Genomic DNA, 17,500 nt, shown 5'->3' with positions numbered 1-17,500 from the left:
AGAAACATGGTTATGGTATCAGCTTTCCAACCCTATGATTCTCCTTTTTGGGCCTCAATGACTTTGAGGCTTAGCCACTCTCCCTCGCTTGACAAGGTGCACAGGACGCCGCATTAAGCCTTGCCTGTCTTTGGAATGCAGCATCCAGAGAAGATGGAAAGAATACACACAGTCACTGTACCTAAAGGAACTAGCTGATAGTCCACCATTTCAATACATAGCAGATGAGCAATAACTAATGGTGCTGAAGGAAGTAATTCAATGCCACTGAATGCATTAGCCAAAAACAAGGATCTAGAAATTGATGGAATTATCCATTGAAATGTTTCAGCAAGCTGAAGAAGCACAGGAGGCACTAATTTATTTATGCCAGGAAGTTTGGAAGACAGCTACTTGAACAACTAACTGGAAGAGATCTATATGTGTACCTGTTCCAAAGTAAGGTGACCCAATAGAATGCTCAAACTATAGAATCATATCATTGATTCTCATGTAAGTAAAATGTTGCTGAAGCTCATCCAACAGTAGTTGCAGGGAAACTCCAGAATTCAGGCTGAATTCAGAAGAGGACATGGGACAAAGAATATCTTTGCTGATATCAGAGGGATCTTGGCTGAAAGCAGAGAATACCAGAAAGATGTTTACCTGTGTTTTATTGACTATGCAAAAGTATTTGATTTTGTGGACCATAAGCACTGTGTATATCCTTGAGATGAATGTGAATTCCAGAACACTCTCGTGCTCATTAAAAACGTGTACATTGATAGAGGCAGTTGTATGAACAGAACAAGTGGATTGTACATGGTTTACACTCAGGGGAGGTGTGCATGAGGGTTGTACCCTCTCACCACACTTGTGCAGTCTGTATGCTGAGAAAATCATCAGAGAAGCTGGATTTTATGAAGAAGAATGTGGCATCAGGATTGGAGTAAGACTTTTTATCAACCTTCAATATGCAGATGACACAACCTTGCTTGTTGAAAGTGAGGAGAATTTGAAGTATTGCTTGATAAAATCAAAGATCATAGCCTGTAGTATGGATTACATCTCAATGCAAGGATGCACATCAACTGCTAAAAGGTCAGAGTGTTCCTTAGGGTCAAGGATGATAAGACTTCATCTTACGTACTTTGGAAATGTAGGAGAGACCATTGCTAGAGAAGGATATCGTGTTTCATAAAGTGGAAGGACAGCGTAAAAGAGGAAGAATCTTAGTAAGATGGATTGATCCAGAGGTTGCATCAATCGGTTCAGGTACAGGAACAATTGTGACCCTGCCACAGGACCATGCAGGGTTTCATTCTGTTGTGCATAGGGTCACTATGGGTAGGAGCTGAATAGGCACCTAACAAGAACATATCATTTTACAAACCCCGGATAAAAAGAAAGGACTGAATTAACACGTTCTATTTTATATCTCTCAAAAGGTCTGCTTTATTGGCAAATCTTCAGTGAGTGATAATGCTATTTTTGACACAGGCCCCTGTTGAGCCAAGTGCCCGTAATTCTCTATATTTTTCAACCCTTAGAATAAATATGCTTGACTCCTGTACTCCCTCCTGTATTACCCCTTGAGGTCTTGTCTGCAAATATTGTTGGGCTGGCAAGATAATGGGAACAAAATGTACAAGTTATTCATTTTATCTTTTGCCAAAGAAAAGTTCTTTAAACTTAACCTTGGCTACTCAAAAAGTAAGGACTCTCTTCTCACAATCAAATGTGGATTGTTAATAACTTAAAACCAGCTTTATAAATGTACTTTTGAACTCAGTTTCAATTCTGTTTCTGGTTATCAATAAATGATATAAAGAAATATTACAATTAAAGCAAACATTTTATTTCCTTGAGTGGTCATGGAAGACAAATTGAAGTTAGAGATCTTAAAACCTTAAAGTTCATCAATTATCTGAGATTATTTATATTAAAAATAAATTTGGACAGAATAAGTTTTTATAACTACTGTGGGAGAGCACAAACAGGCATGCTTAGATCTTAACACACCTTATTTCCCTCCCATTACGAGCAGAATAAGGCAAGCATAGGGCACAGAGGATGAGGGCTCTGGTGAAGCAGTTCTTCATGTTAGCTTAGTTAGCTCTGACTCACAGCAATACAGTCCACTACAAAGTAAAGCCGCTCAATAGGGTGTTCTTGGCTATAATCTTCACATAAGCAATTTTTCAAATCTTACTCTTATGGAACTTTGGGGTGGAACACCACCTATAGCTCTGCATTAGTCACTTCAAGTCCTTGGAACTCTGTGATGTGTCTGGCAAGGGCCAAACTTGCCTATGAATGAAGCATCCAGGTATGATTCCCACCCTGAAAGCTATTAAGCTTTTTTTGCAAGATGGGGGTCTGATCATTTTTCCCATTCTTTCCGATTCTGAAAACATTATTTCTTCTAATTAGATCCAGAAAGGCCGTGAGTTACTTATATGCTTCCATAGCCACATGCTAAATATCTAATGTAAACTATTCAGATATTTAATATTGTTTATCTTAAAACATTAGAATTTTATTTGGATTTGCAACTTTTCTGTATTTATTATTTTACATAAGGAACCTTACTTTCCTATGCTATTTGTATATGTTGGAAAATTATATGTGTTATAATTGATAGGGACTATGTCAGTTAAGCTGTAATATTCTGCTTGAAAATTTTTAAACATTCACAAAATTTCAAAGAATAATATGACCAATGAATGGTCCATTCATCTTCCCTTATAACCAGTAAGTTTTATACCTTTCAATTTTGATTTATTTATTCCTTTCTTTGTCTCTACTTTCTAACACACATTTTCACACATAATTTTCCTTGATGAACTTGAAGTTAAGGAATCCTACATACAATAGAATGAAATACTGTTTGGTTCTCATAATTGTTATTATGTTTGACCTCACTGTTGCAGCCACACTGTATCAGCCATCTCAGGAAGGATCTTGCTCTCTTTCAATGACACTGTACTTTACCAACATGATGTACTGGCCTAGGGACTGATCTCTCCTGATAATGATCTATATGGAAGTCTTGCCAGTCTTACTTCTAAGGAGCATTATAGATCTATAGACAGATTTGTTTCTTCTTTTGGTAATTAATTATGCATTCATTATTCCTCCTCATCATCATAGTTCAAATGCATCTTGGATGGTTTTCCTTATTCTGTTGCCTGGTTTCTCATATGAGATTGCTGTGAATTGAATTCAACTCATGAGCAAATAATATATTCCAGAAGACTGAGGAAACAAGTCTATTCATTTGATTTTCCTCTGACTTTTGATATATTCTGATTTTTTCTCAAATCTCACTGCTAATAAGCAATACTGAACTGTATCTCTGAATCTTAATTTCAGTTCTAGCATGACCTTAAACCATTTGTGTTACTTGTAATTTCCATATCCCGTATCATATAATGTTTAAATAGTCCTATGAAAAAAAGTAGAAGGAAATTGAAAAATTGAGAGATCAATCAAAAGAACTATCCCTGTGGAAATTACTATTAACTTGTCACACAGTAATCTGTAACATAGGACCATGACAAGCATGAGGCTGTAGAAAGGTCAATCTCCATTTGTTCTTGGGGAAACAGCTGGCCCGCTAACAAGAAAGAATTAACACCTGTGCAGTTCCCAGCCTTTGACGGGAAGCATCTCCACCTCATACAGAAATTTCCTTGCACCCAATCCAAATCCTTCCCCATGACCTCTATACCACCTGTGCATTATTGGCTTTCACTTCCTTTCCCCTCCCGCGGAGTTGATTATAAAAGCCCAGGCTTTCAAACCTTCCAAACCATTCCAGACCCGCGCCCAACAGGTGAGTTGCAATTAGATGAGACAATCATTACGAGTCTTTCTTCACACGTGGAGGGAGATTGTAAGGACAAGCTCTGTCATAAAACACAGGAGTTTATTTTCATCAAAGATACAGCTAAGGGATGCTATGGCTATTGCCTCCGCAGCTCTCTACACAACTGTAGCAAGGGATGGACATCAGGAAAGTCAATGTACTTCTAGGAGTACAAAGGAAGAGGCATGGGTAGAAAGAGGTGGGAGTAGCTCTTCAGACATACTTTCTACTCATCCTTCTTGTAGTGGTCTCGGGTTGCCTGCTCAACTCACAGACGAGATGCCGTCTCCCATGGCCCTGCCCAGCCTGTCCTGGATACTGCTCTCCAGTCTGGTGATTCTGTCACAGGTCCAAGGTGAGTTTGAGTTGTTTTTTTTTTGTATTTTTTTAAAGATCATTTTATTGGTGGCTCTTACAATAATCCATTCATCAATTGTCTCAAGCATATTTGTACATATGTTTTCATCATTATTTTCTAAACATTTATTTTCTATTTAAGCCAGTGATTCTCAACCTTCCTAATGCTGAGACCCTTTAATAGAGTTCCTCATATTGTGGTGACCCCTCAACCATAAAATTATTTTTGTTGCTACTTCATAACTGTAATTTTGCTACTGTTATGAATCGGGTGGCCCCTGTGAAAGGGTTGTTCAACCCCCAAGGGAGTCGTGACCCACAGATTGAGAACCGCTGATGTAAGCCCTTGCTATCAGCTCCTCTTTTTACCCTCCTGCCCCCCCTTACACCCTTGTGACCCCTTGATAAACTATAAGTTATTATTATTTTCATATCTTATACCTACCGCTGCTTCCCTTCCCCCCAGTTTCTTCCCCCCTCCTCTCCCCTCCTTCCCCTTCCCCTCCTGGTATTGCTACTCCCATATCTGTTCCTGAGGGGGTTATCTGACCTGGACAAGGTAAGATTTTTATGCTTCTAAACATTTCTGGTGCATGTTTGGGGCCCCAAAGAGGAAAAAGCTACCTGTGTAACACATATGGTAATAAAGAGGTATATTCTCACATGTGTAAACCAACTGCAATTCCCCCAATCAATACTGTTTACACTTGGCTAACTACTTGTGGGAAGCATCAGAGTGGTTCACTAATAGTGGAATGGGGTTATCAAAAATCAAACAACAAACTCAGTGTCATCGAGTCAATGCTGACTCGCAGCAACCTCCTGTGGGTTTCTAAAACAAAGTAGGAAACCCAGTCTCCTTCTGAAGAGCTGCTGGTGGTTTTGAACTGTCAGCGATGCAGATCACAGGCCAGCACACAACCACTACACCACCAGAGCTCATGCTGCCTGTGGGCTTTAGTTAGTTGTCGGAAGTTGAGAACATAAAACTATGCATAATGTAGGATGTGCTATAGAAAGGGTCCAGTGTAGAAACAGTCATCCAGAAAGAGGTGAACCTTGAGGAAGAGGCGAGAAGAGAAAGAAGAGAGATGGCTGCTATAAAGCCAAACAGTCCTGAAGGAGTTGGCAATGGTGAGAAGTGGTCATCCCAGGAGTGAGTGTCACTCTCTATGCCCTGACTTCATGGGCCTTTGTGCCTTCAGCGTTACCTTCCCACTGTCCCTCTCCAATCACCAAACTTCCTTTCAAGTGGTTCCTCACCTTTATTTTTCTCCCATGACTACAGGGGAAGACTCCCCGATGGAGCTGCCCTCTGAACGGATCAGCTGCCCCAAGGGCTCCAAGGCCTATGGGTCTTACTGCTACGCTCTGTTTCTGACACCCAAACCTTGGACAGATGCAGACGTACGTATAGTGCTATGGGGATAGCGAGCACAGGGTGGGGTACAAGGGGCCAGAGGATAGAAGGGGGGCTCTTTATTCTCCAAAAGTCCTTGCTTGTGAGTATGTGCGCCTCTATCTTTCATACAACCCTTCTCACTCACCGCCTCCCTACACAGCGAAGCTTCAGTTTCTTCTGTCTCTCTCTCCCCATGCAGATCGCCTGCCAGAAGCGGCCCTCGGGACACCTGGTGTCTGTGCTGTCTGCGGCTGAGGGATCCTTTGTTGCCTCCCTGGTGAAGAGCACTTCAAACACCAAAGAGAACATCTGGATTGGGTTTCATGACCCCACGATGGTGTGACTGCAGTCTTTTTGTCTCTTTGACCTCTGAAATGACTACTGTCACTGGACTCAATCTCTGTCTTATATGCCTGCCTAAGTGGTGCTTTCTAGAGCCTGAGAGCTCAGTGAACCTAAACAACATTTGGGGGGAAGAGAAGACCTTGCAGGCAGTTGAAGAACTGAGTTCTGGGTGTTCAGGCCTACAGCTGAAGCACATGTGCCTCTCATATTTTACATGAAAAGCTCACATGTGGCTTTGCCATTCAGTTCTCTGTTCTCAGGGATCGGAGCAAGCTGTGATGAGAAGAACCTACCTAGGGAAAGGCTATGGCTTTCCTCCTTTAAGAGAGTCATTGTCTTTGGGGTTCAGAGGCTCATCACAAATGTATCAAGGGTTGTTCAGTCAGTAATGTATTACTTTAGATATTTCCATCAGCCTTAGTTTAAAGACGAACTTCCCAGAGGCTATAGTCCTGGAGCAGCACTTTGAGGCACAGATGAAATGGCATGATGCTAGAGAGAGGATCAGGCATTCCAGTGAAGGGGATCCTGCAAGGAGTGCTATGTGGGCTATTACTCAACTTGACTCCTTCCTTTATAGGGATCTGAGCCCGATTTTGGCGGATGGGAATGGAGCAGCACTGACTTGGTGACTTACTCTGCCTGGGATGAAGAGACCTGCAGCAACTCAAGCCCTGATTTCTGTGCAAGCCTCTCTGCAAACAAAGGTAAGAAATGCCAAAGCCACTTACTCCCCTTGTTCTCTCCCAATCCTTTATGGCTTGACCTTGGGAAAAGCCCCAAGTTGTAAAATACAGTGTTGGAAATTACTATGCTGGCTTTTCTTTTCTCATTTTCTTTCATTTCTCCTTTATTTCTATTTCCATCAGTTGAGTGTGACACCAGGGAAGATGGAGAGGCTTTGAACCCTAAACTAGAATATGAGACAACTCCCTATCGGGTCCCAAACCAATCTTCCTTATGTTTCTTACTTCAGGATTCCAGAAATGGCAACGCTATGGCTGTGAAAAGGCGTTGCCCTATGTCTGTAAATTTAAGGACTAGTGAAAGCATTTGGAGTGGCTCATCACTGTGGATTTGAGACTTCGTGTGAAGACTCACAAAGAGGACAATATCCCCCCGACGCCCTCAAAGGTTCCTCCGAATTCAAATTTTTCCTTCTAGTCTCTCCTTCCTGTGCTCATTACTGTCTTTTCCATGGACGGAAGTCTAAGAGAACAATAATCAAATTGTATTTTGCACGTGCCTCTTTCCATCGCAAATGAGATCCTGAAGAGAAGAAAATGGGTAGTGAATAGACACTGTGGATTCTGTCCTTGTCTAGTCTCGGTGATTCCTTGGGCAAATGATGAAATATAAATTCTTAACAGTGTATTTGTGTGTGCTTGTCTAGTCCCTGTGATTCCTTTGGGGAACGATGAACTCTAAATTCTTAACAGTGTATTTTTTTTTGCTATGAACACGGAAGATTTGGGTTGTAGAGGGATATTGTCCTCTTACACAGACTACAGTATGCACATTTACCGATAACGGTTGATGAATATGTCAGAATATTCAATAAGTCCTGGCTTATTTGTGTTTACATATTCATCTGTAGTGAATAATGCTACATTTTTATACCATTCAAAGTTTCTGCTTCTGGAACCATGTGGGAAAGAAGGCAAGGGTATCACATATAAAAGTTTCAGGGAAAAATTATAAATCAAGAATCATATCATATACAAAGAAAAATTGACACTCAACTAAGACTGTGAAAATAGGGTATTTCCAGAAAAACATAAATGAAAGGAATTTGTAAAAACCAGATCAACTTTACTAGAACTACCAAATGAAATTCTTTGAAGAGAAAACTCATAATTGTAGCCAACAACCACAGATGAATACAGGATGACATCTCAATGTCGATCTAAATATTGTGGACTCTAAAGTACATCATGCCTACAAAACCAGGAACATGGAACTAGAGACCTTCACTTGTAAACAGAGATTATTACAAATCGAGAGGAGTTCAAATAGATTTCAAGACCAAAGAGAATGTTTTAAACTTGATATGGAATTGATAAATTACAGAGTAACCACAGACAAAATTAACATGCACCACAGTGAGAAAGAGGAAAATCACAAAGACGTAATATACACTAAAAGAAAAAAAACACAAAGAAAACCATGGTATAAAAAACACAAACAAGTGAACTCAGAACAAAACAGTATGTGGGACAAAGATGCCCACAGTACTACACTCATACACGCAAAACCCACAATAAAATAACAGCAAGACACAGAATCCTATCCATAACTGCTCTAAATGCAAATGGCTTAAATGTCATCAAGAGACAGAATGTATCATATTGGATAGAAAAATGAGATCCACCTGTACATTGTCCATAAGAAACTACTTTTCAAACTAACACAAAATATATTAAGAGTCAAAGGATGAAAATAAATAACAAGGTAATGGCAACCAATAAAAGAGTAAGCGTGATAATATTAATTTATGATAAGGTAAAGTTTAGAAAAGGTTATTATATAATAACTAATGGGTCAATTGAACAAGAGGGCATAATCATAATAAATATTTATGCACCAAAAAATATTTATACACCCAGTAAAAGAGGCTAAAATATATAAACCAAACTCTGCACAATTGAGAAAAGACTTAGCTAATTCAAAAATAAGAAGAGTCTTTAATATGTCACTTTTTATGAAGTGACACTTTTGATCAACTAGAAAGAAACGGAGTAAAAACAGAACAATTAGACAATCCAACCAGTCTTCTTGGCCTCTCAGACAAACGCAAGACAATCGGCCAAAAAGAGCACTGAGCTCATGCTTTTCTGTGAACCTTCCCCAGAATAGACGATATACTGGGCCTCAAAAAGTCTCAATATGTTTATAAAGATCAAAATATCAGGAGGCAACTTGCTGGTTTATAATGTTATTAAATTAACATTGGAAGATCAATAAAATAGCAAATAGATGGAAATTAAATATGTTTAAAAACTACGTTTAAAAACTACTGGGTAATGAAAGGTATAAAAAATGAAATAGAAATATTTCCTAATCAAAAGAGGATGAAAATACATAAATTACAACCTTTGTGACATAGCAAAAGCAGTGCTAAAAGTATAACTTATAGGAATAAGTAGACACATCACAAAAGAAGAAAGAAAATAATAACAGCACCTCAATACCACAATGCAAGGTTGCCAACAATTAAAAATAAAGCAGTAAAAAATTCTACAAATTTCAGGAAATATTTATAAGTTTTAGTCGTAAATGAAATAGAAAATAGTAAACAACAGAATAAAAAGGAGGACACCTGGTTCTTTAAAAAAATAAACAAATCAACAAAGCACTGACAAATCTAATGATTAGAGCCACAATTGAACCAATGAAAATAAAAATACAATTCTAGAATGTTCTGAAGAACTGCATTCCAACCAACTGAAAATGTAAAGGAGATGGAAGTGTTTCTAGGAAATAGTAGCTATCAGTCTGAGGTAGTTTCTCTAGAGAAGCAAAGAAGATGATGCTTTTTGTGTGTGTGTAAAGAAAGATAATTATATCAAGAGACTCATTTACACGGATTGGGAGAAGGACACAGACTGGTGGAAGCAGTGATAAATTAATCAAAATGATCAGATCAGGGCTGTGGTTGCAACGTGTAATAAACTCAAGGTCAGCAGGTATATGGCACCTAATTATGCTCATTCGAAACTTTTACATAGATCAAGAGGCATGAGAACAGAACAAAGGGATAGAGCCTTGTTTAAAATCAGGAAAGGTCTACATCAGGATTGTATGCTTTCACCATACTTATTTCATCTGTATGCGGACAGAAAAGGCGAGAAGCTGGGTCATATGAAGAAGAATGACATATCAAGATTGGAGAAAGGCTTATTTACAACCTGCAATATGCAGATGACACAATCTTGCTTGCTGAAAAGGAGGAGGACTTGCAGCACTTGCTGATGAAGATCAAGGACTACAGCCTTCAGTGTGGATCACAACCCAATGTAAAGAAAGCCCAAATCCTCACCACTAGGCTATTGGGTTAAACAGGATAGGACAATAGATTGAAGTTGTCCAGGATTTCATTTTGCTTGAATCCACAATCAAGAGATCCAGCGATACATAACAGAGTGTAGATCTGTTGCACAAGATCTCTTTAAAATGTTGAAAAGCACGGTGGACGCTATGAGGACTAAGGTGTGTCTGAGCCAGGCCATGGTACCTTCCATCACCACATATGCATGTGAAAGTTAGACACTGAATAAGGAATATTAAAAAATGAATCAATGCATTTGAATTATGGTACTGGTAAAGAATATGCAAGTACCATAGACTGCCAAAAACCCAAATGGATCCATTTTGGAAAAAGTACAGCCAGAATGCTCCTTAGAAACAAGGACAGCAAAGCTTCATCTTACAAATTTGGTTATGTTGGTAGGAGAGACCAGTCCCTGGAGAAGGCCATTATGCTTAATAAAGTAGGGGAGCAGTGAAAGAAAGGAAGACCTTCAACAAGAAGGATTGACCCAGTGGCTTCATCACTGAGCTCAAACATAAGAACAATTGTGAGGCTTTTATTCTTTCTTATATAGGGTCCCTTTAAGTTGGAACCAACTCAACGGCACCTAACGACAACAGCGACTTGTCTCCGTCCCAACAATACTTTCTTCCAGTAACATTTTCTTCCAGGGCTGTGATCGGATTAAAGGTATAGAACGGAACTGTAATATTTCTACACCTGCTTGGTGTCTCAAAGCAGATCCCATAATGGAGGTGACTGACTACCTTACGTTAGATTTCATCATGGGATAAGTAACAATTTCCAAACGAAGGAGAATCGTGGCCCAGCAAGTAGGTACAAAATCCATTGCACAGGGAATGAAGGAACCCTGAAAAGACTCATAAAAATGAAAAATTTCACAAGTTGTGAAAAATGTCCCAGTTAAAAAAAAAAACAAACCAGTCCCAGAAAGTTTCACCGGAGAATTCTTCCAAAACTTCAGAGAAGAGTTAACAGCAATCCTTTGGAAACTGTTGAAAATCCAATGGAAGGCTTCTCATAACAGCAGCATCAACAGTAAAACGAAACTGATAAAAGAAATGACCAAAACGGCAGTGCAATTTGAGAAAAAGTAATTTTATGGGGCACACGTTGGTCTGTTAAATGGCTATAACAGACCTTTCAATGTTGGTACCTACTTCACCATGACTGCTTAGCAAACTAGCTGGATTCCAGCACTATGTATCAATTTGCACGCAGAGGACACTTTTTTTTTAAAGGAAAGGACCAGTACATCCTCTCTCCTCAATTCTTGAAACATTCTGACTCAATCCAGACTGGTTTGCATATTGTTCATATATGGCATTCTTTATCTTTAAAACAATCATTTTATTGGGGGCTCCTACAACTCTTGTTACAATCCATATATCAACTGTATCTGACATATTAGTACATATATTCCATGGTTCTTTTCTAGACATTTACTTTCCATTGAGCCCTTGGATCAGCTCCTGTTTTTTCCCCTCCCTCCCCCAACCCCCAGTCCTCGTGGCCCCTTGATAAACTGTAGATTGTTAATTATTTTAAAATTTCACATGAACTGCTGTCTCCCTTCCCCTCTGGTTTTCAGTTGTTCTTCCCCCTGGTGGGGGTGAGTGGTTCTGTGCCATTCATTGTGATCAGTGGATTATTTCTATTAATATATTTAAATGAGTAAAAAAAACTGTTGTTATTTTAAAGAGGTTTCCCTTGTCTAAGTTAGGAAATAGACTTCCCCTTGTCTAAAGAAAGAAATAAGTATATTCCAATTAAACTTTAGGAAAAAAGAAGAAACAGGTATTTAATATACATCTATATTGTTCTCATATATTTCACGTGTATCCATGTATAAATGTTAATTTCAATATTTCAAGACTTTATCGCTATCTTTAACTAGCAAAACGCTTCTATTGTGGAAAAAATATATGTGTGTACTTAGTCAATTTCTTCACCTGAGAAAGAGGGTGTTATTTGGGACTGTGTGTAAATGTGTTCATGGTGGCCTGAATCACCACAGCACAGCTCTGTCATTATTGTCAGGTGAGCCTGCACGTGTGCTCACCACACCCTTGCTTCCTGCCTTCAGAGAGCACCAGGGTGTCATCATTTTTTAAGGTGTCATTTGTTGCTTGTGTGTGTTCATTTTTGGTGAAAGAGATAATAGATATAACAGAATATTTATTATTTCAATCATCTTACATAAACAATTTCATGACATTATTAGTCTCATTCATGGTGTACAACCACCATCACAATCCATTTCCAATTTTTAAAAATTATCTTGACCATAAGCTTAGCTCTACTTTAACAATATTTCCCCACCTTCCCTTTCCTTCTATTCCCCAAAAGTAATAATAAACATATTTCTATGAATTTTCTGGTTATGGATACTTTTATAAGGATCCATGGAATCACACAGATTTTTTTATCATTTTGTGTTTGATTTATTGCTGAGTGAAATAAGAGAAAGCATTTTCAGTTACAAATAAGAAGGATCACACCATGATTAAGTTCAGGAAAGGAAGCGGGCTTATTGGAACACTTAACTGAGAAATTCAGGTTTAAAGTAAGCTTTGAACTCGTTCAATCAGAACCCAGGTATACGTTACCCAGAACCCTCTTGCCTACTCTCTTTCATATATATGTCTTATCACCCTACCAAAAATATCATTGTTCTCAAGTCCATTCTGATGCACAGTGGCCATGTAAGACAGATAAAGCACTTCCCTGCTGGATTCCCAAGGCTATAAATCTTTGAAGAAGCAGGCTGGCATCTCTTTGTCCCAGGGATTCTTGCAGGTTTGCATCACGAGGTCTTTTGGTTTGCAGCTGAGGGGTTTAACTACCATGTTCCCAGAGTTCCTGTGTTGTCCCTCTACTGGCTTAGTTTTACAACTCGGGTACATTTGTCTTCCGTCACCGGAGCAACAGAGTCCAGAAGAGAGAACATATACAGTACATATTGATTCCTAAATTTATACAAGAAAAATAATGAGTTTCATCATTTTATAATTAAAATTATAAATATTAACATGACCAACTTTGACATGAGCTGACAATTGAAGTCTGAATTTCGAACCATTACAACAGTAAAAAGATGATGCGCTGTTTGAATTACAAAATTTATAAACTGTCCAAGGTCATAGTGTAAGGTTGATATCACTCACACCTCAGGGAGATTCACTGAATAGAATTAAGGGTTTTAGTTGTTGTTCCTGGTGGTGGTGGTGGTAGAAGACCATGTGAGTGTCAATGGCAAAGGGCAGGGTGCATTGAGGTTGATTAAATATCTACTGTCTATTGCTGTACACATTCAGTCAGAGGATTGTAAATGGACTTGCTATGATAATCAATTTGAGATGAGAAAGCAAAACATGGTAAAAAGCGTTTGCTGCTTAGGAATAATCCACAATTAGGATATCACAGCCATTAAAAGAATGAAAAAACACATATTGAGAGAAATAAATCAAAACCAAAACCCACTGCCTTCTGTCAATTCTGACTTACACTCACCCTATACAGCACAGGACTGCTCCCTAGGGTCTCTGGGATTATAACTATGGAGGTAGATGGACTCATCTTCCTCTGCCAGGTGGCCAGGGGATGAGAACTCCAGATATTTGGTGAACAACCCAACATTGGCTCCATTGCACTATCAAGGCTCCTTACAGAAAAAGTAGAAACCCACTCTCATTCGAGTTTATTGCTACTGATAACAGCCTCGTGCAGGGCTTCTGAAACTGTAAATCTTAACAGCAGAAATGTTGACAGATTGAAAATCAGGGGGAACAACTATTTTCTTATTGTCCATGGACAGTTGACACTTGACATCCATCAAAAATCATTTTTCTAATTTTTCTTATACTCTTGTGTTTTTTCTTTTTGAATCCACAATGCCAGCTTTCAGGGTGAAGAACCTTTTGGCCAAACTGTTACGTAATATATTATGCATAGGCTCAGCTTTGTTATCAAAGTGATCAACCACACTGATAGGTACAGTTTAGATAACTTGTTGCAAAAAAGAGCATAGAAGCAACATCTGACCTCCTTCAGCTACACAAAGGGAAGGATCCAACCCCACTGTGGCCCCAGGCTGACTTGCACTCTCCAAGCTTCTTTACCTTCTTTGTCACCAACCCTCCAGTCTCATGTCGCAATACATCCATACTGTTGTTGCTGGGTGACATCCACTTAGTTATTACCTATAGGCACCCATGTGCTCTTTAGAAAAAATCACTGGCCGGTCCTCTGCATTCTCACAATTGTTCTTGGGGTTGATCCCCTTGCTGCAGCCACTGTGTCAATCATCTTGTGCAGGGCCTTCCTCCTTTTTTGCTGCCTCTCCACTTTACCAAGCATGTTGTCCTTCTTCAGGGATTGGTCTTTCCTGACAACAGGTCCAAAATTTGTAAGATGAAGTCTCACCATGTTTGCCTCTAAGTATCACTCTGGCTGTACTGCTCCCAAGACAGATTTGCTTATCCTTTTGGCATTCCATGGCATTTGCACTATTCTTTGCCAGCACCATAGTTTGAATGCACTGATTCGATGTCCAACTTTCACAAGCATATGAGACAATGTAAAACACCATGGTTAGAGTCAGGCACACCTTGGCCGTCAAAGGACCATCCTTGCTTTTCAATATCTAAAGAGGCCATCTGCAACAGCTCTACCCAGTGCAATATGGCTTTCGATTTGTTCATTCTGTTTCCATGAGAATTGATCGTGGATCCAGGCAATACAAAATCTTTGACCACCTCTGTCTTTTATCCATTTATTATGATGTTACCTGTTGGTTCAGTTGTGAGGATTTGGGTGATATTTTGAGTTGTAATCCATACTGGAGGCTGCTATTCTTTATTTTCATTAGCACATGCATCAAGTCCTCCTTCCTTTCAGCAAACAAGGTTATGTCATGTGCATATCTCAGGTAGTAAATAAGCCTTCCTCCAATCCTGATGTCACATTTTTCTTTGTAGAATTCAGCTTCTCTGATTATTTGCACAGCACGCAGAAAGGCTAGGTATGGATGGTAAGAGGATAGAACCTGGACACAAGGGTTTCCTGATTTTAAACTACCATTCCCTAGTTCTATTCACAAAACTGCCTCTCGTTCCATGTACAAGTTCTGCAAGAGGACAATAAACTCTTCTGGAATTTCCATTTTCCTCAGTGTTATCCATAGTTCGTTATGATCCACATAGTCAAGTATTTGGCATAATCCATAAAACACAAGTAAACATCTTCCTCGTATTCTCTGCTTTCAGGCAAGACCCATCTGACAGCAGCCATGCTATCCTCTGCTCCAGGAGTTTGCTGAATTTTGCCTGAACCTCTGGGAGCTTTCTGCCAATGTACTGCTGCCACCATCATCCGATGGTCATGAGCAGAATGGTATTTGCATGTGATATCAATGAGATTGTTCTATAATTTGAGCATTCTGTTGGATCTGTTGGGTATAAATGTGGATTTTTTTTTCCTGTTCAGTTGGCCAAGTAGCTGTCTTCTAAATTTCCTGTGGTCTTTAACCTTTTGGCCGTGTCAATCTCTTGGCCTCTTCCCTCCTTGGACAGGTGTGACAAGTCTTCTTTAGCACCCCTGCATGGATGTCAATCAATGACAGGAAGACATTTCACATTTTTGATCTGTAGACTTGGAAGCCTGCCACAGTGTCTTATGTTGCCACCCTGTTTCCACTGCTTTGTGCAGGAATCTCAGAAGTGCTCTGATCTTGTCACTCTTCCTTACTGGTGGTTGTGCCACTCTACACTCATGCTTCTGAGATGGCTAACTCAATACTGAATAGGATGGCAGAACTGGCCATTCTCCTCATACTAGATTCCTGTACACCCTATTTTCATGCTCAAGCTTAATTATTTGATGAAAGTTACAATGACTCAAGATCAAAGAAATGCATCAAAGTCATTTTACTTCAAGGTGCTTGATTTTTCAAATCTAAGAATATTGATGTATTATGTTAATATTTTAGAAAAGTATATGGGCAATACAGTATAAAATAAGATGAACTAAAAACACTACTCATGTTCCATATCAATGGAAAGCAAAAGAGTGGGAGGCTTCTTGAGGGAAAATGTGTAATATTATAAATTATTAAAATCGTATTTTGAAAATTCTTCTATATCAGAACAAAATTGTTGTTCTCACAGAAAAATTTTCATGACTTCTAATTTATCTGAAACTTCAACAAGGACACTTAGCATCCATCTTCTGAACTACAAACCAGAGGATTACATAGTGATCCCTTAGTTGCTCAAAAAGAAATCATTACCAGTTCTTGTTGCCATTCATTTTCTGGAGAATTTCTTCCTATCCCTCTGAAAAAGAAATACATGAAACCCCATTGCAAAATATCTTGGAAATTTGAAATCTATTTAAAAAATATTTATTCCTACATTTCCTAGACATTAAATAAACCATCTCAGTTTAGTAAATTATGATATACACAATGGATTAAATATCATTTACTATAATAAATGATATGGCAAATTTTAAAGATAATTTTATATATAAAATGTAGATATGGGAATGGAGGTAGAGTTACAGGCAAACAGGAACTACTTACAATATTATATATTAACCATCTGATTAGTAGTTTTGCCAGGTAATATGGGGAAATCCTCTATACCATAACCTGTGGGAGAGACAGGTTGGACATTAAACCTAGCAAGTGAGTAGAGTGACCCCAGGACATTGAGAAAAGACAAAGGTGACATCGATGATAGGCATTTCTCAAAAGGGGTGTATATATTTCCAGGCAGAAGCTTAACTGCACAAGATGAAGCTTCCCCTCTTAATCAGTACAGACTCCTTCTGGCAAACCTAGGGCTTTTCCATGTAACAGACGTTTCCAGGTGCCCTTTTCCCATGGCTCTAAAAGGCAGGAGGAGTGAGATAAAATCTTCCAGGACCTAATGGAAAAGAAATTAAGTGGCACATTTTCTTAAGAACTTGGCTTCTTTAAATAAATGCTACTTATGATCTATATCATTATTCTAAATTAAAAAACAAACAAACAAACAAACAAACAAACAATCACTAGGTGTCAACCCTTCAAATAATTCTTTGCAACACATAGGTCTATAACTCACATATAAACAGCACACTATCATGGATTAGTTGTTTAATAGTGGCTTCCTGATTGTCAGATAATGAATGTCTTGCTAAAGGTTATTTTTTGAAAAAAAGTTTTTTTTCTAAACCATTTTACTGGGAGCTAAAACAGATACAATACCATTCCATAGTCCAATTAATCAGTATTGTACAGTTGCTACTATAATCTGTTTGTAAACTTTCTCTGCCTTCTTGAACTCCTTGATACCAGCTCCGCTTCACCTCCCCTCTCTGTCTGCCCAGCAGCGCTTTGTCTACTTGCTGTTTCTATTGGTTCATCAATCCTGGGTTTCATTTGAGAGGGTTCCCCCCCAAAAAAGCCAAAAAATTCTCCACTGGACAGAGTTTTTGAAGTACACATTTT

General features: G+C 38.8%; 1 protein-coding gene across 2 annotated transcripts; it reads left to right on the top strand.

Moving 5' to 3' along the window:
• The first annotated feature begins 4,129 nt into the window (after positions 1 to 4,129).
• LOC101651306 (lithostathine-like) lies at positions 4,130 to 6,998 on the top strand. Of its 2 annotated transcripts, XM_004713850.1 has the most exons (5): positions 4,130 to 4,205; positions 5,496 to 5,614; positions 5,809 to 5,946; positions 6,535 to 6,661; positions 6,931 to 6,998. In XM_004713850.1, exons 1-5 carry the CDS (start codon positions 4,130 to 4,132, stop codon positions 6,996 to 6,998), a joined length of 528 nt encoding a protein of 175 aa, XP_004713907.1. The 2 variants fall into 2 exon arrangements, with proteins under 2 accessions (XP_004713907.1, XP_004713908.1); XM_004713851.1 differs by lacking the exon at positions 5,809 to 5,946.
• The last annotated feature ends 10,502 nt before the right edge of the window (positions 6,999 to 17,500 follow it).

This window comes from Echinops telfairi, unplaced genomic scaffold, assembly GCF_000313985.2.
Source record: "Echinops telfairi isolate 266 unplaced genomic scaffold, ASM31398v2 ScPeMD7_7467;HRSCAF=8505_1, whole genome shotgun sequence".
In the NCBI taxonomy this organism is placed as follows: domain Eukaryota; kingdom Metazoa; phylum Chordata; class Mammalia; order Afrosoricida; family Tenrecidae; genus Echinops; species Echinops telfairi.
This window is presented reverse-complemented; position numbering and strand designations above follow the sequence as displayed.

What these genes read in the sequence shown, in the direction of transcription:
- LOC101651306 (XM_004713850.1), top strand. Translation starts at nt 4,130, where the DNA reads ATGCCGTCTCCCATGGCCCTGCCCAGCCTGTCCTGGATACTGCTCTCC. An exon ending in AACCTTGGACAGATGCAGAC is followed by an intron (nt 5,615 to 5,808) that starts GTACGTATAGTG and finishes CTCCCCATGCAG; the next exon opens with ATCGCCTGCCAGAAGCGGCC. An exon ending in GGTTTCATGACCCCACGATG is followed by an intron (nt 5,947 to 6,534) that starts GTGTGACTGCAG and finishes CTTCCTTTATAG; the next exon opens with GGATCTGAGCCCGATTTTGG.